The 27,112-nt window shown below is 39.7% G+C and overlaps 2 protein-coding genes across 6 annotated transcripts in view; one reads left to right on the top strand and one right to left on the bottom strand.

Moving 5' to 3' along the window:
- SMYD4 (SET and MYND domain containing 4) overlaps positions 1–5,920 on the bottom strand; it is an 87,107-nt gene extending 81,187 nt beyond the window's left edge. For all 3 annotated transcript variants that reach the window (XM_037809650.1, XM_037809651.1, XM_037809652.1), the window contains exons 1-2: positions 5,638–5,920; positions 4,490–4,632 (exon numbers count right to left, since the gene is read on the bottom strand). In XM_037809650.1, coding sequence (XP_037665578.1) covers positions 4,490–4,623 — 134 coding nt within the window. In that variant the 5' untranslated portion in view covers positions 4,624–4,632; positions 5,638–5,920. The remainder of the gene's footprint in view (positions 1–4,489; positions 4,633–5,637) is intronic.
- Positions 5,921–6,020: 100 nt separating this feature from the next.
- Positions 6,021–27,112, top strand: part of RPA1 (replication protein A1) — a 59,153-nt gene continuing 38,061 nt past the window's right edge. The window contains exons 1-4 of one of the 3 annotated variants that reach the window (XM_037809447.1): positions 6,021–6,170; positions 14,617–14,667; positions 15,665–15,743; positions 16,398–16,506. In XM_037809447.1, coding sequence (XP_037665375.1) covers positions 6,138–6,170; positions 14,617–14,667; positions 15,665–15,743; positions 16,398–16,506 — 272 coding nt within the window. In that variant the 5' untranslated portion in view covers positions 6,021–6,137. Of the gene's footprint in view, positions 6,171–6,205; positions 6,227–14,616; positions 14,668–15,664; positions 15,744–16,397; positions 16,507–27,112 lie in introns of those variants that run through there. The other 2 variants (XM_037809449.1, XM_037809448.1) reach the window with 2 other exon arrangements.

Genomic DNA, 27,112 nt, shown 5'->3' with positions numbered 1-27,112 from the left:
GATTAACCCCACTGAATAGTATCTATCTGAAAGTGGATTAAATCGGAAATTTTAGGTTGTATATAAATTACCAGAATTTAAAAAAAAAAACTAACATATAGAACTGTACAACACAAAGAGTAAATCCTAATGTAAGCTATAGACTATAGTTAATAATATAATTATAATAATACTGTTTTATCAATTGTAACAAAGTACTGCACTAATGAAAAACGTTAATAATAGGGAAAACTGTGTGTGTGTGAGGAGGTATATAGAAAGTATACTTTCTGCATGATTTTTCTGTAAATCTATAACTGCTCTAATTAAAACCAAGAAGAAAACAACCATATGGACAATAAACATATGAAGACTGATAAGCCTTATCAATTATTAAGAAAGAAAATGGCTGGTGACGACCTAGGAAGGGGTCATCCCTCTCTGGAATTTCAGTTCGTCTAGTAGTCCTTGTTACTTTTGATGTCTAAAAATGTGATTATTACAGTCTATCAAATTAAAAAAAGTTTATTGTGGTAACATACATACAACATAACGTTTCCCATTTTAACCACTTTAAAGTACCCAATGCAGTAGTACTACTACATTCACAATGTTGTGCTACCATCTCCACCATCCATTACCAAAACTCTTCCATCTCCCCAACTGGAAACTCTGTACCCATTAAGAATTAACTCCCCATTCCCAACCTCCTCCCCTGCCCTCGGTACCCTTTGATCTTTGTCTCTATGGATGTGCATAATCTAATTATGTCACATAAGTGAGATCATACAATATTTATTGTTTTCTATCTGGCTTATTTCACTCAACATAAGGTCTTCAAGGTTTATTTTGTCACTTGTATCAGACCTTCAATCCTTTCTAAGGCTGGATAATATTCCATTAAATATGTATACTATATTTTGTTTATCCATTCATTATCAATTTTTTTTAGTTGTAGTGGGAGTGTTTCCTGCTGTGATCCATTATATCCTATTCAGAAGCCTAAGTCCTTTGCCAAATTTGAAGAGAAACTAGTAGGTACAATAGACAAGACTTAGAATGGATTTAACATGCAGTATGAGGGAGAAGGAGAAAGCAGGAATGACTCCTAGCTTCTGGATAACACTGGACAGATGGCAGTACAATTCGCTAAGGGATTACAGAAGAGGATCTGATATAGGTGGTGGTGGTGGGGAGATCATGAATTCAGTTTTTAATGTAGACTGGATCTTAGGTTTCTAGTTTTAGGAACTGAACATAGAGCCCATGCAATTCACTGATACAGGGACCACTGGATTTAATTCTGGGGGAAGATCATGAGTTGGTTTGGGATATGTTGAATTTTAGGTATTTTTGAGACTCTGGAGTAGGCACTGGATTTAGAGATCTGTGTCTCAGAGAAGAGGTCAGGGCTGAAAACATAATTTTGAGAGTAGTCAGCATATTGAAGGTAATTGATATCCAGGGTGTGGATGAGGTTGCCTAAGGAGAGAATACAGAGTGGAAAGGAAAGGTAGCCTGGGCTGGACAGTAACCCAACATTGTGAACGTAATTAACAGCACTGAATTATACATTATTTGAATGTCGTTTAAAGATGAAATTTTAGGTTGTATCTATGGTACTAGAATAAAAATTTTTAAAAATTCCATGGATGGACTATGGTTAATAGTATAATTATAAAAATGTGCTTACATCAATTGTAACATATGTACGACACCAAAGCAATGTGTTAATAATATGGGAATCCTGTTTTTAGGCTTGATTGTTCTGTGCACCAAAACTTCAAATGATTCTTCAAATAATTCAAATGCGGATTATTATGCTTTGTTGTTAGTAAGGTATGTCAATTTATCCTGGAAAAACTCTGCGTATTATCTAGTTTTTATCAGCGGTTTTCCATCATTTTTGGAAATTCTGTAAAGGGAATCCACAGATTCTGTGGAGATTTAAACATTGTTTTTCGAACTGAAGGTCATGATTCCGGGAGACATGAAATCAATTTAGTGAACTAAGTAGAAGAGAAAAATATCAAAGTACATTACATGCAGTTAAGCATCTACACTCTCTTCCTTGGTAAACTCATCTAGTCTCAAGCCTCTAAAATTCATACACAACTCCTAAATTTATATCTCTAGCCCAGGTCTTTCTCCTAAATTCCATACTCATTTAGAAATCTCCGTTTGGATCAAACTCAACAGTTCTAAACATGAACTCATCTTCCTTTCCCGAACACCTCTATTTGCAACTTGTCCAGGTGAGGGCAAGTTCGTCCTTCCAATTTTGGCCCTTCAGGCCAAAATCCTTCGAGTCATGTTTTACTTCTCTCATTCTCTAACACACTACATCACACTTGTCAGGAAATTCTATTGACTCTACCTTCAGAATCCAACCACTTCTCACCATTCCCACAATTACCACTCTGGTCCAAACTACCTTCATTTCATCTCTCACCTGGATTAATGCAATAGTTTTCCAAGAGATCTCTCTGCTTCCACCCTTGTTTCTCTTATAGTCTATCCTCAACACAGTGATCAGCATAACCTTTAAAACAGACCCATCAAACTTTTCCTTTAGAGAGCCAGACAGTAAATATTTAGGCTTTGTTGGCCAAGAGGCAAAATCAAGGACACTACACAGGTATTTATATAACAAGAGAGAGAAAAAATTTCCACAATAAAATTCAAAGTGTGATAATAATAATTGAGTACATTTGGGGGGGGGGTAATAAAGGTCTACTAATGAGAAAAATGGAATTTTTTTTTAATGGATAACATTTTGCTTAATTGGGGTTTAAACTCAGTGTTCCTGATCACCAAATGAATTGCAAATGTTTATCTGTAAAAACCATTCTTAGCTGTGGGCCACAGAAAAACACGTGGCAGGCTGGATTTAGCCTGCAGGCTGCATTCTGCTGACCCCTGCTTTAAAATACAATCCCATCATCTCACTCTTCTCTCAAAACCTTCTGTATTCCTTTTCTACCACTGCATAACAAATTACTACAGACTTAGTGGCTAAAACAATACCCATTTTTTTCTCTCTCAGTTCTGTAGGTCAGAAGTCAGTGGACTCAACTGGGTTCTCTGCCTAGAGTATTACAAGGCCAAGTCTTATTTGTCGGATATGGGGAAGGATTCCAAGCTCATCCAGGTTTATGGCAGAACCTAGTTCCTTGTGGTTGTAGGTCTGAGGGCCCCTTTCTTTGCTGGCTGTCAGCCAGGAGCCACTCTCAGCTTCAAGAGGCCACCCGCATTGTCACATGGCCCCCTCCATCTTTAGCCAGCAACTGCACGTCAAATCCTTCTCATTCTTTGAACCTCTCTGACTTCCCCTTCTGCTACCAGCTGGAAAAAACTCTGCTTTTAAAGGCCTCACCTGATTGGGTCAGGCCCACCCAGATAATCTCCATATCTCAAAGTGAAATAATTTAGAACTTTAATTTCATTCTTTTAAGTACAGGAATCTTGCGGTGGGGTGGGGCGTGCCTACCACACCAGGCAATAGGTTACTATTCAGAATAAAAAGACAAGGCCTTTCAAGGGCCTACATGATTTGTGCCACCTGCTTCCCCCACCTCTCATGCCTGTCTGATTACTTCTTGGACTTTATTTACTACTTTTCTTTCTGGCTTACTCTGTTTGTGGCTCCTTGAAAATGCCAGACACACTCCTACCTTAGGGTCTTTCTGCTCTAATTTCTGCCTGGAATGCTCTTCTCTCAGATACCTACTTTGTTAATTCCCTTACCTCCAACTCTGCTCAAGTTTCATTTTTTTCAGGGAGGCATACCCTGACCCATCCTACTTAATACTACAATCTGCACTCTCACTCGCAGCACTGCCAATTTTCCCTACCTTGTTCTACTTGTTCTTTTCTTTTTTTACTGTACTTATCACCTTTAACATATTATATGCTTTAGTTATTTATGATATTTGTTATCTATCTCTCCTTGCTAGAATTAAGCTTCTCAAGGATAAGGATCTTTATCTATTTTAGTCACTTTTTAAGCATCTAGCAGTATCTGGCACAACATAGGTAATCAATAAATATTCACTGAATGAATGAAGTTTTGAGAAACTCCTGTTTTGGTGTATTCTAGGATGTAATGTAAAATATTTTTCTTATTGAGGGCTATAGTCAAGAGAATTTGAAAACTACTGGGGTTAGACTATATTATCTCTAAAGCCTTTTCCAAATTTGAATGCTTACGAATTTCCATGTGCAATTAATAAATCTCCACCATATCCTCCGGGAGATGGCAAGGCTAAGAGCACAGTGACTATAGTAAGGCACTTAATAATTGAAACATAACATTGACACCAAGAAAGTCAAATAGTCATCACTACTTGTTCTGTGACTGTACATTAGAAAATACGGCAAAACCAGCAAGAAGAGCTGCCTAATGCCCCCTCAATATAAAAATCTGAAATTAACCCATCACAAAGGGATATTACTTCAGAGCAAATAACAAATGAGAAAATTTTCCAGATCAAAATTTCTAGTCACTTACCGAAGAAGCAAAGAGGACTGAAGAAATATATCGCTCAAAGTCTCAGCCGTTGAAATTGTGACCTGACTGGAAAGTGGAAGCAAAGACCACTTCCTAAGGACGTATGATTTCCACTCATCCACAGGCAGATCCATGCTTTAGATCTGTAAAATGAATAAGAAAATAAGGAATGAGAGTTCTACAAATGCACAAGTTCTAGGTCAGTGAGAAGCAACAAAATCAATTCTTTTGGTCTTTTCTTTAGTTGTTTATATGGATGTTTTATTGCCTTATAACTAAAGTCTGAGGAAGGATCTAAGTTCTCTCACACCCACTCACTCAACATCCTTTCAAAAATATTTATTGAAAGCTTGGGTTCTAGGCACCATGATAAGGTAATAGTTATGCAACCAGGAATCAAATTAGTTAGCTACCATCCCTGTTTTCTTGAAACATCCATCTACCCTAGTTGCAGAAGTCAGAAACCTAGGAGTCGCCCCAAATTTTTTTCATTCATTCTAGTAACTGTTGAGTTAACTACACATTTCTATCCCTTATATAGTTGTTTTCTCCTTCAATCTCCAGGTCATTCTTTCAGTTCCGGCCCTCACCAGCTCTCCTCTGACATTCTTTCCAGGGTATCAAAAATAGTCTCCCTGACCTCAGTCCCCCTCCACCCCCATCCTCCACATTCTGACAGAGCTCAATCCTCTGCCTTAAGTTCATAAATATTCCTCCTAGCACATAGGAAAGCCCAGAACAAACTCTTCACTATTTGACCTTTGGCTTCCTTTCTTATTCTCAAGTCCCGCCTCTCCTTCCTCTGTTCACGACCATGTTGAGCTATTCACGACTCCCCCCGTCTCCCAGGCTGCCAAACTATTTCATATCTCCAATGTTTTTGCATTTTTTTTTTTCTCATTATGCTAGGAACACCCCACTTGAGGTCTCACTTGAGATCCACCTGGCAAACTCCCACATGTCCTTCAAGATTCGGTTCAAACTGCAGCCTTTGGGCAGCCTTCCCCTGATCTTCCACCTGTGATCGCAACACACTTTGTCTCTCCTGTGGCGGGTACCATGTCTACCCTGAGCTACCGCAACTCACAACGGAAACTCCCCCGACAGACTGTGCTCTTCTCTGAGGGCTGAGACCAGGTCTTATTTACCTTCAGAGGCCCCTACAATGCTAAGCTGGAAGCCTGGCACCGGCAGGCGCTCAAACCCGGTGGCCGAAGGAAGCAAGACGCAGCTTTGACTATTTTAGCAGAAGAATTAACAGGGAGCAGCTCTAACTGTCCTCTCCCAGTCTTGCCCATCAGCCAAAGGCTGAGAGCCCGCTGGGAGAGCTCCCGGAACTGGGCCACTGCTGCCCCCAGTTGCGCTCGTGTAACCCTTAGCGCGCCCGTCGACTCCGGGCTCCTCCCCCAGGCTCCGCAATCCCGCGACTAGGCCGCGAGCCCCTCGGGCGGTCACGTGGACCGCCCGCCGCGCTGCGGCCTATGCGGGTGCAGCTCCGCCCTAGGCCCGCCCCTGCGCGACGCGCACGGAGGGAGGCTGGAGTGGCGCGCACAACTGCTTGGGCCAATCGCTTCGGATCGCGCGGGACCCCGGGAGTGGAGTCGGAGCTGCGGAGGAGCTCGAGCGCGTGAGTCAGCCCGGCGGAACCATGGTGGGCCAGCTGAGCGAGGGAGCCATTGCGGTGAGGAGACTCCTGGAAGCCGGGCCGGCGGGTCGGGGTGGCTGTGGGCCCTGGAGGTGGGGAGCCCGGACATGTGCGGAGTGGAGAAGGGGGAGGGGAACTGGGACGGGGCGGTCTGAGAACGCGGGTGGGGGCGGGAGAAGATTGCGGGGAGCGGTGGGGGGACTGCGAGTGCCTCTCAGTTACCGTTACGCTCTCCTCAAAGGATTTTCCGCATCGTCTTTTAGACATGCTCACGTTTTTCCCACCCAAGAAAGCAAAACAAAATGAGCTTTTGATTTTCCCCATCTCCCTCCACCTGCAGTCTCCCCACCCACTCACCCTCCCCAATTCACAGCTAAACGTCTCCAGAGGGTTGTCTGTTTTTAGCTATTTCATTTTGTCACCTACCATTATCTCTTTAACCCATTCCAATAAGTAATCCCCCTGATCACTGTAGAAAAACTCTGGCTGTAGTTACTAGCAGTGTCCAAGGAGTTGCAAAATCTGACACTTTTCAGTTTTCAATTTTCCTGAATTATCAGCAATTTGAGTCTGTTGTGCATCGCTTCCTTCTGGTAACACTCATCCTTTGGCTTCTGTGACTCATCTTGGGTGGTCTTTCCCCGTCCTATTTGCAGGCTTCTCTTTGTAAATTTTTGTTGGCTCAATCTGCTCTAGGCCTTCTTCTCCCGGAAGCATTCCCGTTATCATCTATCAGTTGCTCACAAATGTATTTGTTCCGAATTGCCTTTACTCTGAAAGACAAACCTCTATAATGTGTCTCCCTACCTGATGTCTCAAAGACATCTCAGTCTCAAATTCAATATGTTCAAAAGCAAATCTGTTATCTTCTTCTGTGTGGCTGGGCGTCTTGATGTGCCCTGTCTCCATGAATGGCACCGTTACCCGTTAAGGTTTGCTAGCCAAAAATTGAGGAATCATTCTTATTACATCCTCCCTCACCCTGGATGTCCAATCCTGTAAATTTTATTCTACATAGATCTCTTAAATGCACCTACTTTTTTCCATACACACTGCCACCCTTAATCCTAGCGTGTACTACACCCTTCCTCTTAGCATACCCTCTTAGCATACCCTCTTCCCTCCACTCCCTGCTGATTCCCATCCCCTGTTGCAAAAAATAAAAACCACTTCAGTGGCTTCCCAGTGGTCTTGGGATAGAGAACAGAATTCTTACTGTGGATTCAGGGTCAGAGTTGGTGGGGTGCCTACTTGCCTCTATAGCCCCATAGTAGTGTTTTCACTTGTTCACCCCTTAAAGATAAAGTCTTTATCTTCTTTTGTGTTTTTAAATTTAAGTTCCTGGAATTTGTCACACTCTTGTCTTGAACATGTTTTTTCATGTCCCAGGGCCTTGAACATGTTTTTTCCTTTGCCTACTGCTTGGGTGGGTCTTCACTCGTCCTCTCACTAGCTAACATAAACTTGAAATATCAGCTCAGTTGTTAACTTCGTCAGAGAAGCCTTCTTCAATTTCCTTTACTAGGCTAAATTCCTTTATTTTGGAACCCTAATCCCTTTTCACTTACTAGCTATGTGACTTTGGGCAAGGTGCTAAACTTCTTTCTGCCTCTTTTCTCCTCTATAAAGTAAGAAGCGAAATTTCTTTCTGCTTCTTTTCTTCTCTGAAAACTGAGGGCAATGGTACCTAGTACCTATTGCATAGGGTTAGTGGGAGGATTAAATGAGTTATTGCATTTGAAATGCTTAGCCCAGTGCCTGATCCATAGTAAATGCTCAATAAACTTACCTATTATTAATTATTAATAACCACTGAAGTAATTTTATTTGTTGCTTATTTGATTCATATCAGTTACTATCTGTCTTCTCTATTGGATTTTTAAATTCCATGAGGATGGCAATCACTTCTGTTTTTCAGTTGGTCTAGTTTCCTATTACCTAGAGCAGTGCCAGCAAGTTTCAGGTTTGCTAATTGCATGAATGAATGAGGCAGTGAAAAGAAAGGGGTGTTTGAAATAGAAGGGAGCTTGGGAAATAGGACTGGAAAAAGTGATTGGTGGAGTTAAGTAAATCTATGAATAAATGAAGGAATGCATGAGTTTTGGGACCTGGGAAGTGATTGCAAATTGTAGTCCTCATTCATGTTACAGTTGCCACGTTTGCACCTTTAAGACAGATTAGGAATGGTTCTTCACTTTTAAAAAGTTATTTTTATTTAAACAATTTAATAAGTGAATTTTCCCTATATTCAAATCTTTAGAAACATTTTTCTTTTCCAATGTTAGGTGAAGTATTGCATTTTACTCATACATGAAAAAAGACATTTTAGAGTGTGTGTGTGTGTGTGTGTGTGTGTGTATCTTGGTTGTGGCAGTGTGTGTAGAACCTTTGTCAACTTTTATCATTGGCCAAAGTAGATAATATCATTTTAGTTCAAAAGGCACAGACCCAAAAGGGTAAGAAATAGCACAGAAATAATAGGGGCTTTTGGGTCAAGAATTAACATAAAATAAGATTGTGTTTTCCTCAGTGGCTGCACCATTTTACATTCCCACCAGCAATATACGAGGGTTCCTGTTTCTTCACATCCTTGACAACACTTGTTTTCAGGTGTTTTTGTTTGTTTGTTTTTGTTTTTTTTAGTAATAGCCACCTAGTGAGTGTGGAGTGGTATCTCATTGTAGTTTTAATTTGCATTTCTTTAATGACTATCAGTGTTGAGCATGTTTTCGTGTATTTATTGGCCACTTGAATACCTTCTTTGTGGAAATGTCTGTTCAGATCCTTGGCCTATTTTTTTAATTAGGTTGTTTGGCCTTTTGTTGAGTTTTAGGAGTTCTTCATATGTTCTGCTTATTAAATGCTTATCGGATAAATGGTCTTAAACCAATAGCAACCTATTTCAACTAGTGCCAACCTAGTTTCAGTGTACAAACTCCTATATATCTTCATCCTTCTCCCTTTATATTATTATTGGCTTGTGTTCTAGTTTGTTAATGCTGCCAGGATGCAAAACACCAGAGATGGATTGGCTTTTATAAAAGGGGTTTATTTGGTTACACAGTTACAGTCTTAAGGCCATAAAGTGTCCAAGGCAATGCATCGACAATTGGGTGCCTTCACTGGAGGATGGCCAGTGGTGTCCGGAAAACCTCTGTTAGCTGGGAAGGCACGTGACTGGCGTCTGCTCCGGAGTTCTGGTTTCAAAATGGCTTTCTCCCAGGACATTCCTCTCTAGGCTTCAGCTTCTCTCCAAAATGTGACTCTCAGTTGCTCTTGGGCATTTGTCCTCTCTTAGCTTCTCCAGAGCAAAAGTCAGCTTTCAAAGGCTGTCTCCAAAATGCCTCTGTAAGCTGAAGCTCCTGTCTCAGTTCCAGTGCATTCTTCAAAGTGTCCCTCTTCGCTGTAGCTCCTCTTCAAACATCACTCACAGCTGCACTGAGTTCTCTCTGCCCGTCAGCTCATTTATATGGCTCCGCTGATGAAGGCCCACCTTGAATGGGTGGGGCCACACCTCCATGGAAATATCTCATCAGAGTTATCACCTACAGTTGGGTGGGGTGCATTTCCAGGCAAATCTAATCAACACCCATAACCTCTGCCCACACAAGATTACATCAGAGATAATGGCATTTGGGGGGACACAATACATTCAAACTGGCACAGCTCGGATTACTTCTATGTCCGTTAACAGATTTAAAATGTTGTTTTACACGTTTGCCTGTTAAGTCACATGGTGGGGGGGGGGAGCAGTTATGAACCGAAAGTACAATAATACAGGATTTTATATTTAACTATGTAAGCTATCTTTACCAGTGTTCTTTTTTTTTCTCTTACTTGGCTTCAAGTTGCTATCTAGTGTCCTTTTATTTCAGCCTGAGGGACTCCCTTTAGAATTTCTCGTAAGGCAGGTCCTCTGGTAGTGAACTCTTTCAGCTTGTATCTGTAAACATTTTATTAATTTCTCTTTCATTTTTGAAAGAATTTTGCTGGATAGAAAATTCTTGGTTGACAGGATTTTAAATATACCATCCCACTATCTACTGGCCTCTATAATATCTGATGAGAAATCTGCTGTTAATCTTATGGGGATCCCTTGTCTGTGAAAAGTGCTTCTCTCTTGCTGATTTCAAAATCTCTTTGTCTTCAGGTTTTGGCGATTTCACTCTAAGGGGTCTTGGTGTATTTCTCGTAGTCTGTCCTGAATATATATATTCATGTCTTTCATTAGATTTGGGAAGTTTTGAGCCATTATTTCTTCAAATACTTTTTCTGCCCTTTTCTCTCTCTTGTCCTTCTAGAATTCCAATGATGCATGTGTTGGTGGGCTTGATGGTGTCCCACAGGTGCCTTAGGCAACTCAAACAATAAGTGCACAAGTACTTTTCTGTGAGACAACAATCATACTTCAGTTTGCCACAGAAGTACTTTTTGCATACTTCCCATACTGTTACACAGAATATTAAAATTTTATGTATTCAAGGGTTGAGATTAAATATACTGGGTAATTTTTACTGTTTCATCAAGGACATACTTAAGTGAAACAGTCCAACCCTCCACAAGTCCAAGGCAGTGAAGAATATGACTTCTAGTATAGTAGGTATGTAAGGTACTAGTAGTTTTATCTCCTACTGCTTTGCATTATCCGTGCAAATGCCAACACAGTTGTTCCAGGATAACCCATGCATTTCAAAAAAGTTATTCCATGCTTTGACTATTCGGTATTTTATTTGTCATAAAAGATCTTATTAAAAGTGGTTAAAATAGGAAATCTTGTGTTTTATGTATGTTACCACAGTAAAAATTAGAAAACAAAACAAAACCCATGAGTCTAGACCAAAGGATCTCCAAGGTGCCTTGCAGTTCTCAGTGACATGGTGTTATTGTGTCAGTAAAAAGAACTGAGTGCACTGCCTGAATCTGGTATGGTAGCTGCTAGCCCAGTAAGTGAGAGTTGCTGCCTCGACTGTGAATTCTTCTAAGAGGAAGAAGAGCTTTAAAGGTGATCGTTCCAGTGCTAGTGAGGCCTATGCCAGAGCAGGAAAAAAGTTACTTCAATACAGGGAGACCCTCATGAAGGGAGACTGTAACTTTTTTTTTTAATTTAATTTTATCGAGACTGTTAACATACCATACAAGCATCCAAAGATCCAAATTGCACAATCAGTTGCCTACGGAGGCTGTAACATTTTTTAATTCTGATTATTTTTCCCAACATTTTATTTTGAAAATGTTTAACCATACAGAAGAGTTGAGAGAATTTTCAGTGAAAGCCTTTGAAATCACCAACTAGGTTCTACAATTATCCTTTTACTATATTTGCTTTTTATCACATACATATTCTTTTATACATCTTGCAGTCTTGTCTTTTTTTAAGATGCTTTTCACGAATCTACACGTGATAAAACTAAATGCACACATACACACACAAATGAGTGCATGTAAAACTGGGTTAATCTTATAAAACTGAACAAGATCAATGTTCAGTGTTAATTTCCTGGTGGTGATTCTGGACTGCAGTTGTGCAAGGTGTTACTGTTGGGGGGAAACTAGGTGAAGGGTATGTGGATCTCTCTGTATTAATACTTAAAATTGGATGTGAATCTACAGTAATCTCAAAATTAAAAGTTAAATTTTTTTAAAAAGGACCTTATTAGATGATTTGTTGGTGCTGGCCCCAGATGAATACAAGCAAAACAAGTCCAGCAACATCTATAGATTCACCCATTTGTAAGACAAAAGTAAAATTTGACATATGAAATGGTAAATGAATGTTTATATTCTTTAATTTAGCAAGTAGTTGTGTTATTGTAAAGTGGCAGAGCTGTGATTTATTTTACTGATTTTTCATTCATCAGGAATTCAGCAGCGTTAACAGTATAAGATTTTGTTGATCTCTCAATTTTTTTTTTATTTTGAGCGAACGAGAGGGAAAGGGGCAAATAAAGTCTTGCTGTTATAAAAACAAATTTGACTTTATCTCCCAGAAAGAATCTTGCATCCCATAGGAATCCTGGAATGGCAATTGAGAACTGCTGCTCCAGGGTTGCAGTTCTCATCTTCAACGTATCACAGTTTACCTTCAAGTAATATTTTGTCTAGTAATTTTTTATTGGATAATGGTCATTATGAATGTTATGTTATTGTCTGAATTATTTGTATCTCTTTAAAGAGTATTGAGCTGTTTTGGCCTGGCTGTTAATTTTTTTTAAATGCAATTTTGTTGAGATATATTCATGTAACATACAATCCTCCAAAGTGTACAATCAGTGTTTCACAGTATCATCGTATAGTTGTGCTTTCATCACCACAATCTTTGAACATTTTCATTACTCCAAAAAGTAAAATTAAAATGAAAATAAAAAGAACATCCAAAACATCCCATTTCACTCCTCCTCCCATTGTTCATTTACTTTTTAAAAAAATAGCTTTATTGAGATATATTCACATACCCTACAGTCATCCACAGTGTACAATCAGTTGTTCACAGCACCATCATGCAATTTGCGTTCATCACCAGAATCAATTTCTGAACCTTTTCCTTACTCCAAAATAAAAATAAAAGCAAAAAAGAGCACCCAAAACTTTCCATCCTCTCCATCCCACCCTATTCATCTAATTTTTGTCCCCATTTTCCCACTCATTTGTGCATACACTGGATAAAAGGAGTGCAAACCACAAGGTTTTCACAATCACACAGTCACACTGTGCAAGCTACATAGTTATACAATCGTCTTCAAGAATCAAGGTCACTGGGTTGCAGTTCGACAGCTTCAGGTATTTCCCTCTAGGCATTCCGACACACCACAAACTTAAAAGTGATATCTATATAGAATAAGATACAAGAATAAGAATACCCTCCAGAATGACCTCGTGACTCCGTTTGGAATCTCTCAGCCCCTGGAGCCTTATTTTGTTTCATCTGTCTTCCCACTTTTGGTCAAGAAGATTTTCTCATTCCCACATTGCTGGGTCCAGGCTCATCCCCAGGAGTCATTTCCCACATTGCCAAGGGGATTCACACTCCTGTGAGTCACATCCCATGTAGGGTGGTGGGCAGTGTGTTCACCTGCTGAGTGGGCTTAGAGAGAGAGGGGGCCACATCTGAGCAACAAAAGAGGTTCTCTGGGGGGAACTTCTAGGCACAATTATAAGTAGGCTTAGCCTCTTCTTTGGAGCAACAAACCTCACAAGGGAAAGCCGCCAGATTGAGGGCTCACTTGCAAATCAGCTTAACCCTTTTGAAACTAGAGTGGGTCTAGAGTAGCTTTTAGTCTAGGGCTAATTTAGTGCTGGTAAGGCATGGCCTTTCTGGGGTCTCTCCTGAATGCGCCAGGTTTTCATTGAGTTCTCTCCACTCTAGCTGTTTGGAATGCAAACATATCCAAGCCCTAAGTGAGCTTTGGTAATTTTTCGGCTTCTGGCTCCCTGTTATTCTTTGCCTGGACTTGTGGAATCTCATTTTTTGTTTGCACATCTTAGTATTCAGCTGAAGACTCAAGGGAACCCCCCGTGTAGATTATTGGAGCTCAATCTTTGTGTTGCTGCCTCCTCTCTGGTACTCTGCATCTGCAAAATCTAGCCCCCTCACTTCCCTGAACTCTGATCTTTTTCCTCAGCTCAACAAGACTGTCATGTTCTGCTTGGGTTCCCCTCTATGCACCACTGTCCAGAAAGAGCCTCTTTTCAGAAAGCTGGGCTGATTATAGCACTCCTTTTGTTTCCCTTCTTTCTGGGATCACTGTCTTGCTCTATTTGTTGTTTGGTATTTGAAAACAGAATATATTTTTGCCAGTTTTCTCAGTCTGCTGTTGAAAGTGCTAGCCTGTTACCGTTTATTTCAGCATGGCCAGAAGCAGAAATCAGACAACCACTTTAAAATTTCTATTTTTAGTTTTTCTGGTGGTTATCTTTAAATGATGGCTTTAAAAAAAAAAAACTAAATTAAAAACCTTATTGACAGTTATTCTATTTTTTAATTATTTTTATAAATGCTAATAGAGTCGTGAGATTTAAAATTCATAAGGTACCTAAAAAAAGGGTACAGTGGAAGGTCTGCATCTCACAGCTGTCCCCTACTCACCTACTTTCTCTCATAAGGAGAAACCAGTGTTAAATAAAGAGCATCCCCTTTTTAAGGCTGCATAGTATTCTGTTGTAAGGATTTACCGTAATTAGTTTAATTCCATGTTAATGGACACTGGAGAGACAATAGTGTGCTGCTGTGAATAATGAGTACATATATGATAACAGTATTTTAGCTATGATAAGTCTATCCTTGACAGCAAACATTTATCTCATTTTTATGATTTTATGATTTGTCCAGTGACAGACCTTTAACTAGACTTTCAAATGATAAGCTCTGAATAGGCTCTTTTAACAGTGTTAAAAGATTATTCCAATTCCCTAACTACAGACATATGTCAGTTGTCAATCATGATTCAAGCGCATATCTCACAATAATCTGTTTTTACTCTTTCAGGTTATAATGCAACAGGGAGATACATCCATAAAACCGGTTCTCCAAGTCATTGTAAGTACCTACATGTTTTATGTCAAACTTTTTTTTTAACATATATAATTACAAATTATGTTTTCATAAAGGCCGTATAGATTTGTCTCCTTCAGGAATTTCTCCCCATCATCACAAAACACATGGCAGTGCAAACTGTGACTCTGACAGAGAAGCCAGGCTTTTTTATTTTTATTTTTTTAAAGAATATTTCATTTGCCTTTGTTAGACCATTGGACGTACAGATTTAAGGCTTTGCCTCTGCATTCTTTCCAGTGATAGATTAGTTATAGTGGCGTTACTATATCACCTCCTAACTTGCCTTCCTGCCCGTGTTTCTTTGCTCAAATCTACCTTATCGATGACTTCCCAAGAGATGTATGTAAAGTGAACTTCTCTGCTTATAGTTCTTCATTACTCCTATCACTCACTTAAGGGGTTCTCCAGGATCATACCATCAGACATTCTGAGTCAGTTGGCTACATGGTCTCCCCACTCTTCCTAGAGTTATCGTCTTCAGGTTCTGTTTTATTTTACTGCCTTCAGAAAGCTGCCTCTGATCTTCAAGTTGGGATAAATGTCTTGGCCCTGTGCCCCCATATCATTATGTCAGGCCTTTCTCCTGTCTCTGCCTTGACCCCCACCCCAATTGTAAGCTCCTTCAAGGCAAGGATTTTTTTTGTTCATTTTGTATTCTTAGCATAATGTCCTAAACAATACCTTGCATATACTAGGTATCTTGTTATATATGTTTTTAAAAGTTGATTTTCAATCAAATTTGAATTAGAGGAGAGAGAACTGAAGAGTATTGGCAGCTGATTTTATTCTTAGTGGAGAGGTTATATGGGAGAATCGTCAAATCCAAATTTCTTTTACTTGAATTTAGGTGTCAAGAGAAGGGTCAAGTAATCAGTTTATGTTGAAACTAATGGCAAAGCTACTCTCCTGCCACTTAGGTTTACTTATCCCTGGGGATGGGGCAGACAACCTGGCTAATAAATCAGCTTTTCTCTCCTAGAATATCCGCCCCATTACTACAGGGAACAGTCCACCCCGTTATCGATTGCTTATGAGTGATGGATTGAACACTCTATCCTGTGAGTATGATGTATATTATCTAGGGATTTGTATTTAAATAATAAAAGCATACCCTACACTTTGAATTGCAATAATTTTGGGTACTCCAGAAGTCAACATTTGCTTGGCTATGCAGTTCATTCAGACAGAATTGCAGCTGACAGAGAGCATTCTCACAGTAGACTAGATTATAGTGGAAAGCTGCCACTGGGCTTAATTAATTTTCTCTAACTGGTATTCTTTGATTAATTTCCCTCAGGAAGATATTGACATTTAGTGAATGTGATGGGTTAACTGTCCTATGTTTGCTTTTTGGTGGTTTTATTTCTGTGTTGAAAGCTTTTAAAGGAAGAAAGGAAAGAATTTGCAGAATATGTACTTGCTACCTCTAGTCACAGTGTGAAGGACCTAGCAAGTTCTTTTTAGTCCTTGTTATGAAACTCGAATGAAAGAAAACATGATTCTGGGTACTTTAAGAAATATATACATTAAAAATAGCAGTAAGTGATTAATGAAAAAACAAATTATACTGTTTTACGTTATGCAGAATCTGACTGGTTTTAATTTCATGAGCATATTTAAGGCTTTTTTATTGTTGTTAGCACTGGTGTGATTGGCTTTCAGATTTTTACAACTGAAATGTTTTGGAGGCTGAAGTAATTTCTGCTTTTCAGCTTTCATGTTGGCAACACAGTTGAACCCTCTTGTTGAGAACGAACAATTGTCCAGCCACTGTATTTGCCAGATTAACCGATTTATTGTGAACACTCTGAAAGATGGAAGGTAAGTGTTTTTTGTTTGTTTGTTTGTTTTTTCTGATTTATTATATCATTGAGTGGGGCCTCTAATTTTTGAAAAGAGAAATTGATTGGTTGCCAGAATTCAATTAGGAATTAAAAAGTCAGTGATAAGTTGTTATCTTAGAATTTACAGCTATTTACTTCTGAACTCAGGTACTTAAAATATGGTACTTGTGGTGGCTTGGAGTTAGGTACCTGAGAAAAACATGTTCTTAAACTTAATCCATTCCTGTGGATGTGAACTTACTGTGAATAGGACCTTTTGATGAGGTTACTTCAGTTAAGGTGTGGCCCAGCTGAATTGGGATGGTTCTTAGTCCTATTTTACTGGAAGCATCATAGAGAAGTCCAGAGAGAGAGAGAAAATCCATGGGTAGCATCCAGAAGCTGGAAGTCACAGATCTTTGAAGAGAAAGGAAAAGACGTCACCGTGTGCATTGCCATATGATAGAAAAGCCAAGAACCAAAGATTGCTGGCAGCCAGCCTCAAAATGCCACAGCCTCCTTTTGGGGAGAAAGTATCACCTTGATTGATTTTACACTTCTCTTAGCCTCAAAACTGTGAACCAATAAATTCCTGTTGTTTAAGCCAGTCCATTGTATAGAATTTGTTGTATCAGCTAGGAAACTAAAACAGTCCTGAAAGGAAAGAAATTTGGAGACAAATTGGAAATTTCAGAGCACAAGATTAAAACAAAATGCTGAAATTTTATTTTTAATCTCTTTAGAAGCACTGATTCTATGATTCCCTCCCAGAGTATCTTTTAATGGAAAGGGCCACTTATTAGAGTAAAAAAAAGATAAAATAAATTAGCTAATACTGGCCCTTTTTTTTGCAGTTTTGAATCTTTTGTAGTAAGTACTTTATTCAGCCAGTATACAGGGAAGAGGGCGTCTGGGGTTGGGGGAGATGGGCCAGCAAGAGGTTATTAGAGACTGAGTGGAGCGAGGACAGAGTCCAAGCGAGATAACGAGGGTTTCAGTTTGGGGGACAGGGCATGGCAGCTTAGTAGAAGGTGTTAGATAGAATGCATGTGGAGAGAGGAGGATGTTTGTTCCTAGTGGGGTGGTGGTGGCCTGGAGCTGGGTGTTGGAACCTTGAGCGTGGTGAGAAGGGTGTGTATGTGGTGTTTGTGTGGTGGCAACAGGAGATTGGTTGCATATGGGGGAGGGTCGAGTAAGTAAAATATATTCAGGATAATGAGAGCCACCCTAGGAAGAAGTAGTCTGTGATTCTGGAATAGAATTGGAGGTATATGAGTGAATTCAAGGTTTTCAATATCCAGAGCTAGATGTAGAAATAAATACAGATGTAAATTACATTTGGTTTGTACATGTGTTTACATGTATTTTTATATGCATATGTAATTCCTAGCTGTCTATTGAGAGAGTTTTGGAGCAGTAATGCCCCGATCTTGGGGCACCCAGCTCTTGGTTTCTAAATGCCATTTTCCACTAAAAGGAGCTAGAGTTCCTTGAAGGGTGACTTATTACAGGCTGGGAAATTACAAGATGAGCAACAAGTATCTTGTGCCTGAAAGTAAGGAAGCACTCAGAGTGGTGTGGGTGAGGGGTACCAGCTTGCAGGGTCTTCCACTGGCCAAATCTAGGACAATTTAAAAATCAAAGTAAATAATCATGGTAACAGATCTATTGAATAAAAGAGGAGTTTACAAGTCCATGCTGGAATAAATGAATATGTGGGGGTAAGAGGAAGCTTTTCCTTACAATAGAATGCCATCTAATGAATGTAGAAGGTATAATGGAATTAGAAAATAACATTCAGCAACTATCATAGTAATAATTAATTTAGGCAAGAAACATCAATGGATACTGTATTGGTTTCCTGTGGTTGCTGTTTCCTTGGTGGCTTAAAACCATAGAATTTTATTCTCACAATTCTGAATACCATAAGTCTGAAATTGCTTTCGCTGGGCCCAAATCAAGGTATCAGCAGGGTCCCCTCTCCCTTGAAAGACTCAAGGGGAGGAGCCTGTGGAGAGTGCAGGGGTATTCACCTACCCCACCTCCATGGTTGCTAACATGACCACAGACATAGGGGACTGGTGGTTTGATGGGCTGAGCCCTCTACCATAAGTTTTACCCTTGGGAAGACGGTTGCTGCAAAGGAGAGGCTAGGCCTCCCTATGGTTGTGCCTAAGAGCCTCCTCCCGAATGCCTCTTTGTTGCTCAGATGTGGCCCTCTCTCTCTGGCTAAGCCAACTTGAAAGGTGAAATCACTGCCCTCCCCCCTACGTGGGATCAGACACCCAGGGGAGTGAATCTCCCTGGCAACGTGGAATATGACTCCCGGGGAGGAATGTAGACCCGGCATCGTGGGATGGAGAACATCTTCTTGACCAAAAGGGGGATGTGAAAGGAAATGAAATAAGCTTCAGTGGCAGAGAGGTTCCAAAAGGAGCCGAGAGGTCACTCTGGAGGGCACTCTTACGCACAATTTAGACAACCCTTTTTAGGTTCTAAAGAATTGGGGTAGCTGGTGGTGGATACCTAAAACTATCAAACTACAACCCAGAACCCATGAATCTCGAAGACAGTTGTATAAAAATGTAGCTTATAAGGGGTGACAATGGGATTGGGAAAGCCATAAGGACCACACTCCACTTTGTCTAGTTTATGGATGGATGAGTAGAAAAATAGGGGAAGGAAACAAACAGACAAAGGTACCCAGTGTTCTTTTTTACTTCAATTGCTCTTTTTCACTCTAATTATTATTCTTGTTATTTTTGTGTGTGTGCTAATGAAGGTGTCAGGGATTGATTTAGGTGATGAATGTACAACTATGTAATGGTACTGTAAACAATCGAAAGTACGATTTGTTTTGTATGACTGCGTGGTATATGAATATATCTCAATAAAATGAAGATAAAAAAAAAAAAAGACTCAAGGGGAGCCTCTTCGGGCTTCTGGAGCCTGCTGGCAAACCTTCCTTATGGCGGCATCGCTCCAATTTCTGCTGCTGTGATCACATTGTCTTGCCCTCGGTGTGGTGAAATCTCCCTCTGACTCCCTTTTACAGGGATACATATGATTGAATTTAAGGCCCACCCTGGTAATCCTGGAGACTCTCCCCATCTCAAGAGCGTTAATTTAATTACATCTGCAAAGTCCTTTTTGTCATACAAATTAACATTCACAGGGTCCCGGGATTGGGACATGGTTATCTTTTGGGGAGACCACTCTTCAGCCCACTGCAGATGTTAAAACCGCTGGTTGAAAGTTTGATGAGAAACAAGTTATTTATAGTTTAAAACACCTCCTCACAAAATACCTATTAATTGTGAAGGGGAAAGAGGTAACTTTATAGTGGGGAAGCGTGGCAGATAGCACCTTACTCTTAGGATAAACATTAATATTACCAGTAAGGGGACAAGTGGAAGTCATTTGGATAGGATGCAAGGAGAAGACTTCTGTGATATTCTTTCCAAAGTGAGAAAGCTCAGGCAAATTGAGGAACATTATACACAATAACTGGCCTCTGATCTTCAAAAGTCTCAAGCATGAAAGTCAAGGAAAGAAACTGTTCCAGATTGAAGGAGTCTAAATATAATGAGTCATCCTGGATTGGATGCTATAAAGGACATCATTAAGACAAATGATCATTAAGACAAATGACTTGAATGGGTTCTGTGGATATAGATGTAAGTACTGTGTCAGTGTTAATTTTCTGATTTGGATGGTTGTATTGTATTAGGTAGGAAAATTTCCTGACTGTGGGACATCATGTTGGAACCAACTATCAAATCGTTCAGGAAATGGAAGTTCTTTGTACTATTCTTGCAGCTTTTCTGTAAGCTTGAAATTACTTTTCAGTTATACAAAACAATTTAAAAATATGTAATGTGTTTAAGTTAAAAAAAATTTTTATGTTTTAACACACAGAAACTGAAGGAAACCACTAAATTTAATCAGATACATATTTCATTACCATAAGAGCACTTTCTTTAAGATCCCATTAAGATTAAAAGAAGACAAAAACCTGTGGACAGAAGCTTTGAACAACTAGCAAGAACTGGCAGAAACATCTTTTTCAAACCTCTAGAAAACAATTAAAGGACTTCAGTAACAGGGCGAGCTCCATATCAAGAAAAAGGCTACTTAAAAGTGGCAGGATCTCAGGGGCCCTGGCTGGCCCTCCTCGTATCCACTCACTGGCTCGGGGCAGCTGGCCCAGACTCCCAGTGCAGATAACCTGGTCCAGGTCCAAAGGGAGCAGAGTAACCCTTGTGCATATATTAGGAGCATGTATGTCTGGCCCAGTCTGTTTGGTGGTGGCCTGAGGGACTCACTGTCCCAGAACTTGCCCTGTGTATAAGATGGTAGCTCACCGAGCTCTCCTGAAGAACATCATGGGAGAGAAGTCAAGTGGCTGCCTGGGGTGAGGGATTGCTGGCTGTAGGACACACACAACAGTGCCTGAGACCATGAGGAAACTTTTCCTATGGAGGAAGGGACATTTGTATCCGTGTCGATGGGGGAATTCTTAGGGACACGTGGGCATGTCCAAGACAAGAGGCAGGTGCAGAAAGGATCGGGCAGCCCTAATGCTTTGGCCTGGAGCTATTCCCTAAACTCATTGTATGGATGAGCCTTGAAGGCGAGAGCTCAGGTAGGTCAGTCTGCAAAGACTGGAAAAGGTTTCTTATTTTTTAACTCCAAGCATGAGGAATAGACACCTCAGAGTCTGAATTCCATCAGTAACACAGTAAAATATCAAAATGTCCAAGTTTCAACAAGAGATAAAAATCATACAAAGAAACAGGAAGCAATGGCCCAGGCAAAGGAGAAAATTAAGCATAAGAAACCAAAAATGACGAGGACCAGACCTGGGACATGCTAGACAAAGACTTTTAAAAATGGTCCTACACATGAGCTAAAGGAAAATATGGACAAAGAACTAAAGGAAATCAGGAAAATGAGAGGTGAATACAAACAGCATCAGTAGAGAGATGGACATTATGAAAAAGAACCAAACAGAGCTGAAGACCACAGTAATAGAAATTAAAAATTTCCTAGAGAGATTCAACAGTATATTGGAGCTGGGTAGAAGAATCAATGAACTTGGAAGATACATAATTGAAGTCATCCAATGTAAAGGATGAAGACAAAGAGTATATAGTCTGAGAAACCTGTGGGGACACCATCATACACATTGTGGGAGTCCCAGAAGGAGGAGGAGAAGATATTCAAAGAAATAATGGCTGAAGAGACTTCCCAAATTTAATGAAAGACGTAAGTATACACATCCAAGACACTCATCCAAACAGGATAAATCCAAATAGACCTACACTGCAACATGTTACAATCAAACTGTTGAACACCAAAGATAAATAATTCTGAAAGCCCCAAAAGAGAAGCAACATGTCACATAAAAGGGAGCCTCAGTAAGATTAAGTGTCAGTTTCTTATTGGAAGCCGTGGAGGAAAGAAGGAAGGTAGTAGGTTGACATATTTAAAGTGCTGAAAACAAGACACTGCCAACCAATAATTCTGTCTGGCAAAACTGTCTTTCAAAAATGAGGGAAGGATTAAAACATTATCAGATAAACAAAATCAGAAGGAATTCCTCACCACTAGAATCAGTCCTACAAGAGATGCCAAAGAGAGTTCTGCAGGTTGAAAAAAATAGACAATAGATTGTAGCTGCATGAAGAAATCTGGTAAGGATAATGACAGGGAATGAAAGGTAAATGCCAGTACCATTGTGCTTTTGGTTTATAACTCTGCTTTTTTTTTTTACTTCCTGTAGGATCTAAAAGGCAAATGCATAAAATGTAATGAGAAATCAGTGGCTTTGGACTCGTAATCTAAAAAGATGTAATTTGTAACAAGAACTACATAAAGGTGGGGTGATAGAGGGTTATTATAGGGAAGTAGTTTGTGTTTATTGTTGAAGTTACATTCGTATCAAAGCAAACAAGATTGTTAACAGATTTAGGATGTTAAATTTAAGCCTTATGGTAACTATAATGAAAGTGTCAGAGAATATGCAAGCTCATAGAGACAAAAATTAAGAGTATAGGTTGCCAGCAGTAGGGGTTAGGGGTAATGGGGAGTTAATGCAGAATAGGTGTAGGGTTTCTGTGGAGATGGGAAAGTTTAGTAATGGAAGGTGGTGAGGGTACCAGTATTTAATCAATGTGATTAATCCTACTGAATGTAGTAATTGAAATGGGAAAGTTTGTTGCATAGATGTTCCCATAATTAATTAAATCCCATAATTAATTTTAAAAAAGAAAAAGAAAGCAACTAAAGGGACAGTGACAGTTGTTCTAGTTTGTTGATGCTGCCGGAATGCAAAACACCAGAAATGGACAGGCTTTTATAAAAGGGGGTTTATTTGGTTATACAGTAACAGTCTTAAGGCCCATAAAGTGTCCAATGGTAACACATCAGCAATCGGGTACCTTCACTGGAGGATGGCCAATGGTGTCCGGAAAACCTCTGTTAGCTGGGAAGGCATGTGGCTGGCGTCTGCTCCAACTTCTGGTTTTGAAAATGGCTTTCTCCCAGGATGTTCCTCTCTATGCTGCAGTTCCTCAAAAATGTCGCTCTCAGTTGCTCTTGGAGCATTTGTCCTCCCTTAGCTTCTTCAGAGCAGGAGTCTGCTTTCAACAGTTGTCTTCAAACTGTCTCTCATCTGTAGCTCCTGTGCTTTCTTCAAAGTGTCCCTCTTGGCTGTAGCTCCTCTTCAAAATGCCACTCACAGCTGCACTGAGTTCCTTCTGTTTGTCAGCTCATTTATATGGCTCCAGTGATTAATTTAGACCTACCCTGAATGGGTGGGCCAACACCTCCATGGAAATTATCCAGTCAGAGTCATCACCCAGTTAGGTGGAGTGCATCTCCATGGAAACACTCAAAGAATTCCAATCTAATTAACACTGATAGTCTGCCCACACAAGATTACATCAAAGATAATGGTATTTGGGGGGACATAATGCATTCAAACTGGCACAACAATTAAAGGTAATGCATGATCCTGGACAGGATCTAACATGGAAGGAAAGAAGGCTCAAAAGGGCATTATTAGGACATAGGGGAGAAAATGAAATATAGACTGCAAGTGGTATAACAGTTTTTAATTTCTTGAACTTGGTAATGCAGTTAAGGTGATTATACATAAATGAATATCCTTGTTCGTAGGAAATGCACATGACAGTATTAAGTGTTCAGGGAGCATGATGTATACAATATGCACTCAAGTGTTCAGACATTAGCTTGTTAAGTAGAAATACAAACAAAACAACTGGATAGATAGATGGATAATAGCTGTCGTATAGAATTATAGGGCAGGTGTGGCAAAGTGTTAAAATTGGTGGATCCAGATATCTGGGGGGATAGGGGTAAATTGGAGTATGGGATTTGAGTTGTTTTTGGGTCTGTCCTGTAAGTTTCAGAGTATTTCAAAATAAAAAGTTTAAAACTAACAAACAAACAAAAAAAAACAACTGTGAACAATACTAAAATGTTCAATTAATTTTTCAAATTCTATGTTAATCTGATTAGGACTCTTAAATTTTCTCTAGCGTTCCTCCTTTCCACCTCTTGAATTTTGTTGCTAATATCATTTTTATCTTTTCAAGGTTTATAATATTTATATGCTATTCTGTAGCCATAATTCCCACAGTTTTTCAGTTTTAGCTCTGTGTTTAAAAGGGTTAATGTTCACCATTAGTCTTTTTACTTTGGCCTCTTGATTTCTGAGTTCTTTATTTTGATTCTTTTGGTTGGATTTCATTCAGAAGCTTTTTTTCTGGAGTGCCTTATTCCCTGATATCAACTTGTTTGCCATTATATTAGATGATAATTTGGCTGGATACCATATTCTTGGGTTACATAGTTTTACCCTCAGAATTTTGCTTTCTGATGTTGAATGTTGAGCTAGAGAAATCTTAAGGCCAAATTGATTGAATTTCTTCCCTTGTAGTTGCTTTGCTTATTCTATCATTATCCTGAGGAATTCTGTCTTTTTACTTCAAGCTCAGTAACTAAACCAGGCTGTGTCTCAATGTCATTTATTCTAAGTCAGTTTTTTTCTGGTGTGTGGTTTTTGCCCTTGCAGCCCACAAACTCCATTCTTCCCTTTTTTTGACAAATTTTTTCTGTGTGTTATTCCTTAATGCTCTTTCCATTTCGTCTGTTGAGTTCAGTGTTTTAGGGATACCAGTTACATGTTATAGGTGACTTTGTCTTCCATATATATGTGTTCAGCTTGCTTTAACCTTTTTGGTAACGCATATATTGAATTATCTGAAGCCTTTACAGCATAATAGCTGTTCAGTTTTTGGCTTTCTCTGTTCTGTTCCTTGATGTTTTTAATTTAAGATTTTAGGTCTGTAATGGCATTACTTTTGTTTTCAGTATTTCCTTAGCATTTCAAGCTCTCTTTCATTCTCAGTCTCTTATTTTATCTCATTATCTGGCTTTTATTTTATTGCATTTATAGTCTTACTTATTTTGGCAAAACTCCTCTGGGGAGTGTTATTCACTTTTTTTGACTTATGCTTTCTTTTGAATTGGGTTATTTGTCTTTTGTCCCCACCCCCATGTTTCTTTCATTTTTATGTGCTGTTGTATGTTGCATTGTTGCTGTCATTTCTTTTTATTCCTACTCATGCTTAACATGGACAGTTTTGTCCAGACTTCATGTTTGCTCTGATGGTAATCTAGGCTAAAGTAAATCTCCTCTGTCAACCTTCCCACTTCGGACCTGGTTACCTTCTACTCTAGGCTACCTTTGAGTGCTTAAATGGTGCTTTTTTATCCACTTGTCTGCCATCTAGGTCTTGGTTGTGGAAAGGAGTGGAGAGCTTTGCTGGGGTTTGAGTAGAGTCCTTGCTGGGTGTTTGTTTCCCAGCTACTAAAAACAAGTATCATACAATGGGTTGGCTCTTAACAGGAATTTATTGGCTCCCAGTTTCAGAGACTAGAAGTCTTGCTTCCTGACCTGGGGTCTGTATATTCTGGCTGGCTGGCAATCTTTGGGGTTCCTTGGCTTTTCTGTCACATGGCTATTGCACATGGCGGCCATCTTTCTTTCTCTTCTGAGTTCCCTTTGACTTTGAGCCTCTAGCTGATCTTCATGGTTTCCACACTCCTCTGTGACCTTCTCTTTAAAATTTCCAGTAAGTAAAGATTAAGACCCTATTAATCAGGTTTCATCTGGGCCGGTACCTTAACTGAAATATCATCATTAAAAGTTCCTATTTACAATGGGTTCACACCCACAAGAATGGATTAAGATTAAAAATTGGGGTACATAGCTCCAAACCACCACACTGGGAAACTTGACCTTCAGAGCCCATTCTGTCCAGTCAAGGATAGATTTGCACTCCCGTGGCCTTGGCTTATTCCCTCACTTTGGTGCAGTGGTGTCCTCTGTAATCTTTCCTGCCTCTGCTGAGAGCCTGTGTTTGTGTCAGAGTTTATTTACTTTTTACTTTTTTTTTTTTTAAGTTTTATACTCATCATTTATTGAGATATATTCACATACCACGCAGTCATACAAAACAAATCGTACTTTCGATTGTTTACAGTACCATTACATAGTTCTACATTCATCACCTAAATCAATCCCTGACACCTTCATTAGCACACACACAAAAATAACAAGAATAATAGTTAGAGTGAAAAAGAGCAATTGACGTAAAAAAGAACCACTGGGTACCTTTGTCTGTTTGTTTCCTTCCCCTATTTTTCTACTCATCCATCCATAAACTAGAAAAAGTGGAGTGTGGTCCTTATGGCTTTCCCAATCCCATTGTCACCCCTCATAAGCTACATTTTTTTTTTTAATCATTTTATTGAGATATATTCACATACCACGCAGTCATACAAAACAAATCGTACTTTCGATTGTTTACAGTACCATTACATAGTTGTACATTCATCACCTAAATCAATCCCTGACACCTTCATTAGCACACACACAAAAATAACAAGAATAATAATTAGAGTGAAAAAGAGCAATTGAAGTAAAAAAGAACACTGGGTACCTTTGTCTGTTTGTTTCCTTCCCCTATTTTTCTACTCATCCATCCATAAACTAGACAAAGTGGAGTGTGGTCCTTATGGCTTTCCCAATCCCATTGTCACCCCTCATAAGCTACATGTTTATACATCTGTCTTCGAGATTCATGGGTTCTGGGTTGTAGTTTGATAGTTTCAGGTATCCACCACCAGCTACCCCAATTCTTTAGAACCTAAAAAGGGTTGTCTAAAGTGTGCGTAAGAGTGCCCACCAGAGTGACCTCTCGGCTCGTTTTGGAATCTCTCTGCCACTGAAGCTTATTTCATTTCCTTTCACATCCCCCTTTTGGTCAAGAAGATGTTCTCCATCCCACGATGCCGGGTCTACATTCCTCCCCGGGAGTCACATTCCACGTTGCCAGGGAGACTCACTCCCCTGGGTGTCCGATCCCACGTAGGGGGGAGGGCAGTGATTTCACCTTTCAAGTTGGCTTAGCCAGAGAGAGAGGGCCACATCTGAGCAACAAAGAGGCATTCAGGACGAGACTCTCAGGCACAACCATAGGGAGGCCTAGCCTCTCCTTTGCAGCAACCGT

This window comes from Choloepus didactylus, chromosome 18, assembly GCF_015220235.1.
Source record: "Choloepus didactylus isolate mChoDid1 chromosome 18, mChoDid1.pri, whole genome shotgun sequence".
NCBI classification, from domain to species: Eukaryota; Metazoa; Chordata; class Mammalia; order Pilosa; family Megalonychidae; genus Choloepus; species Choloepus didactylus.
Note: the sequence above shows the minus strand (reverse complement) of the source record. Positions and strands in the feature narration are given on the sequence as shown.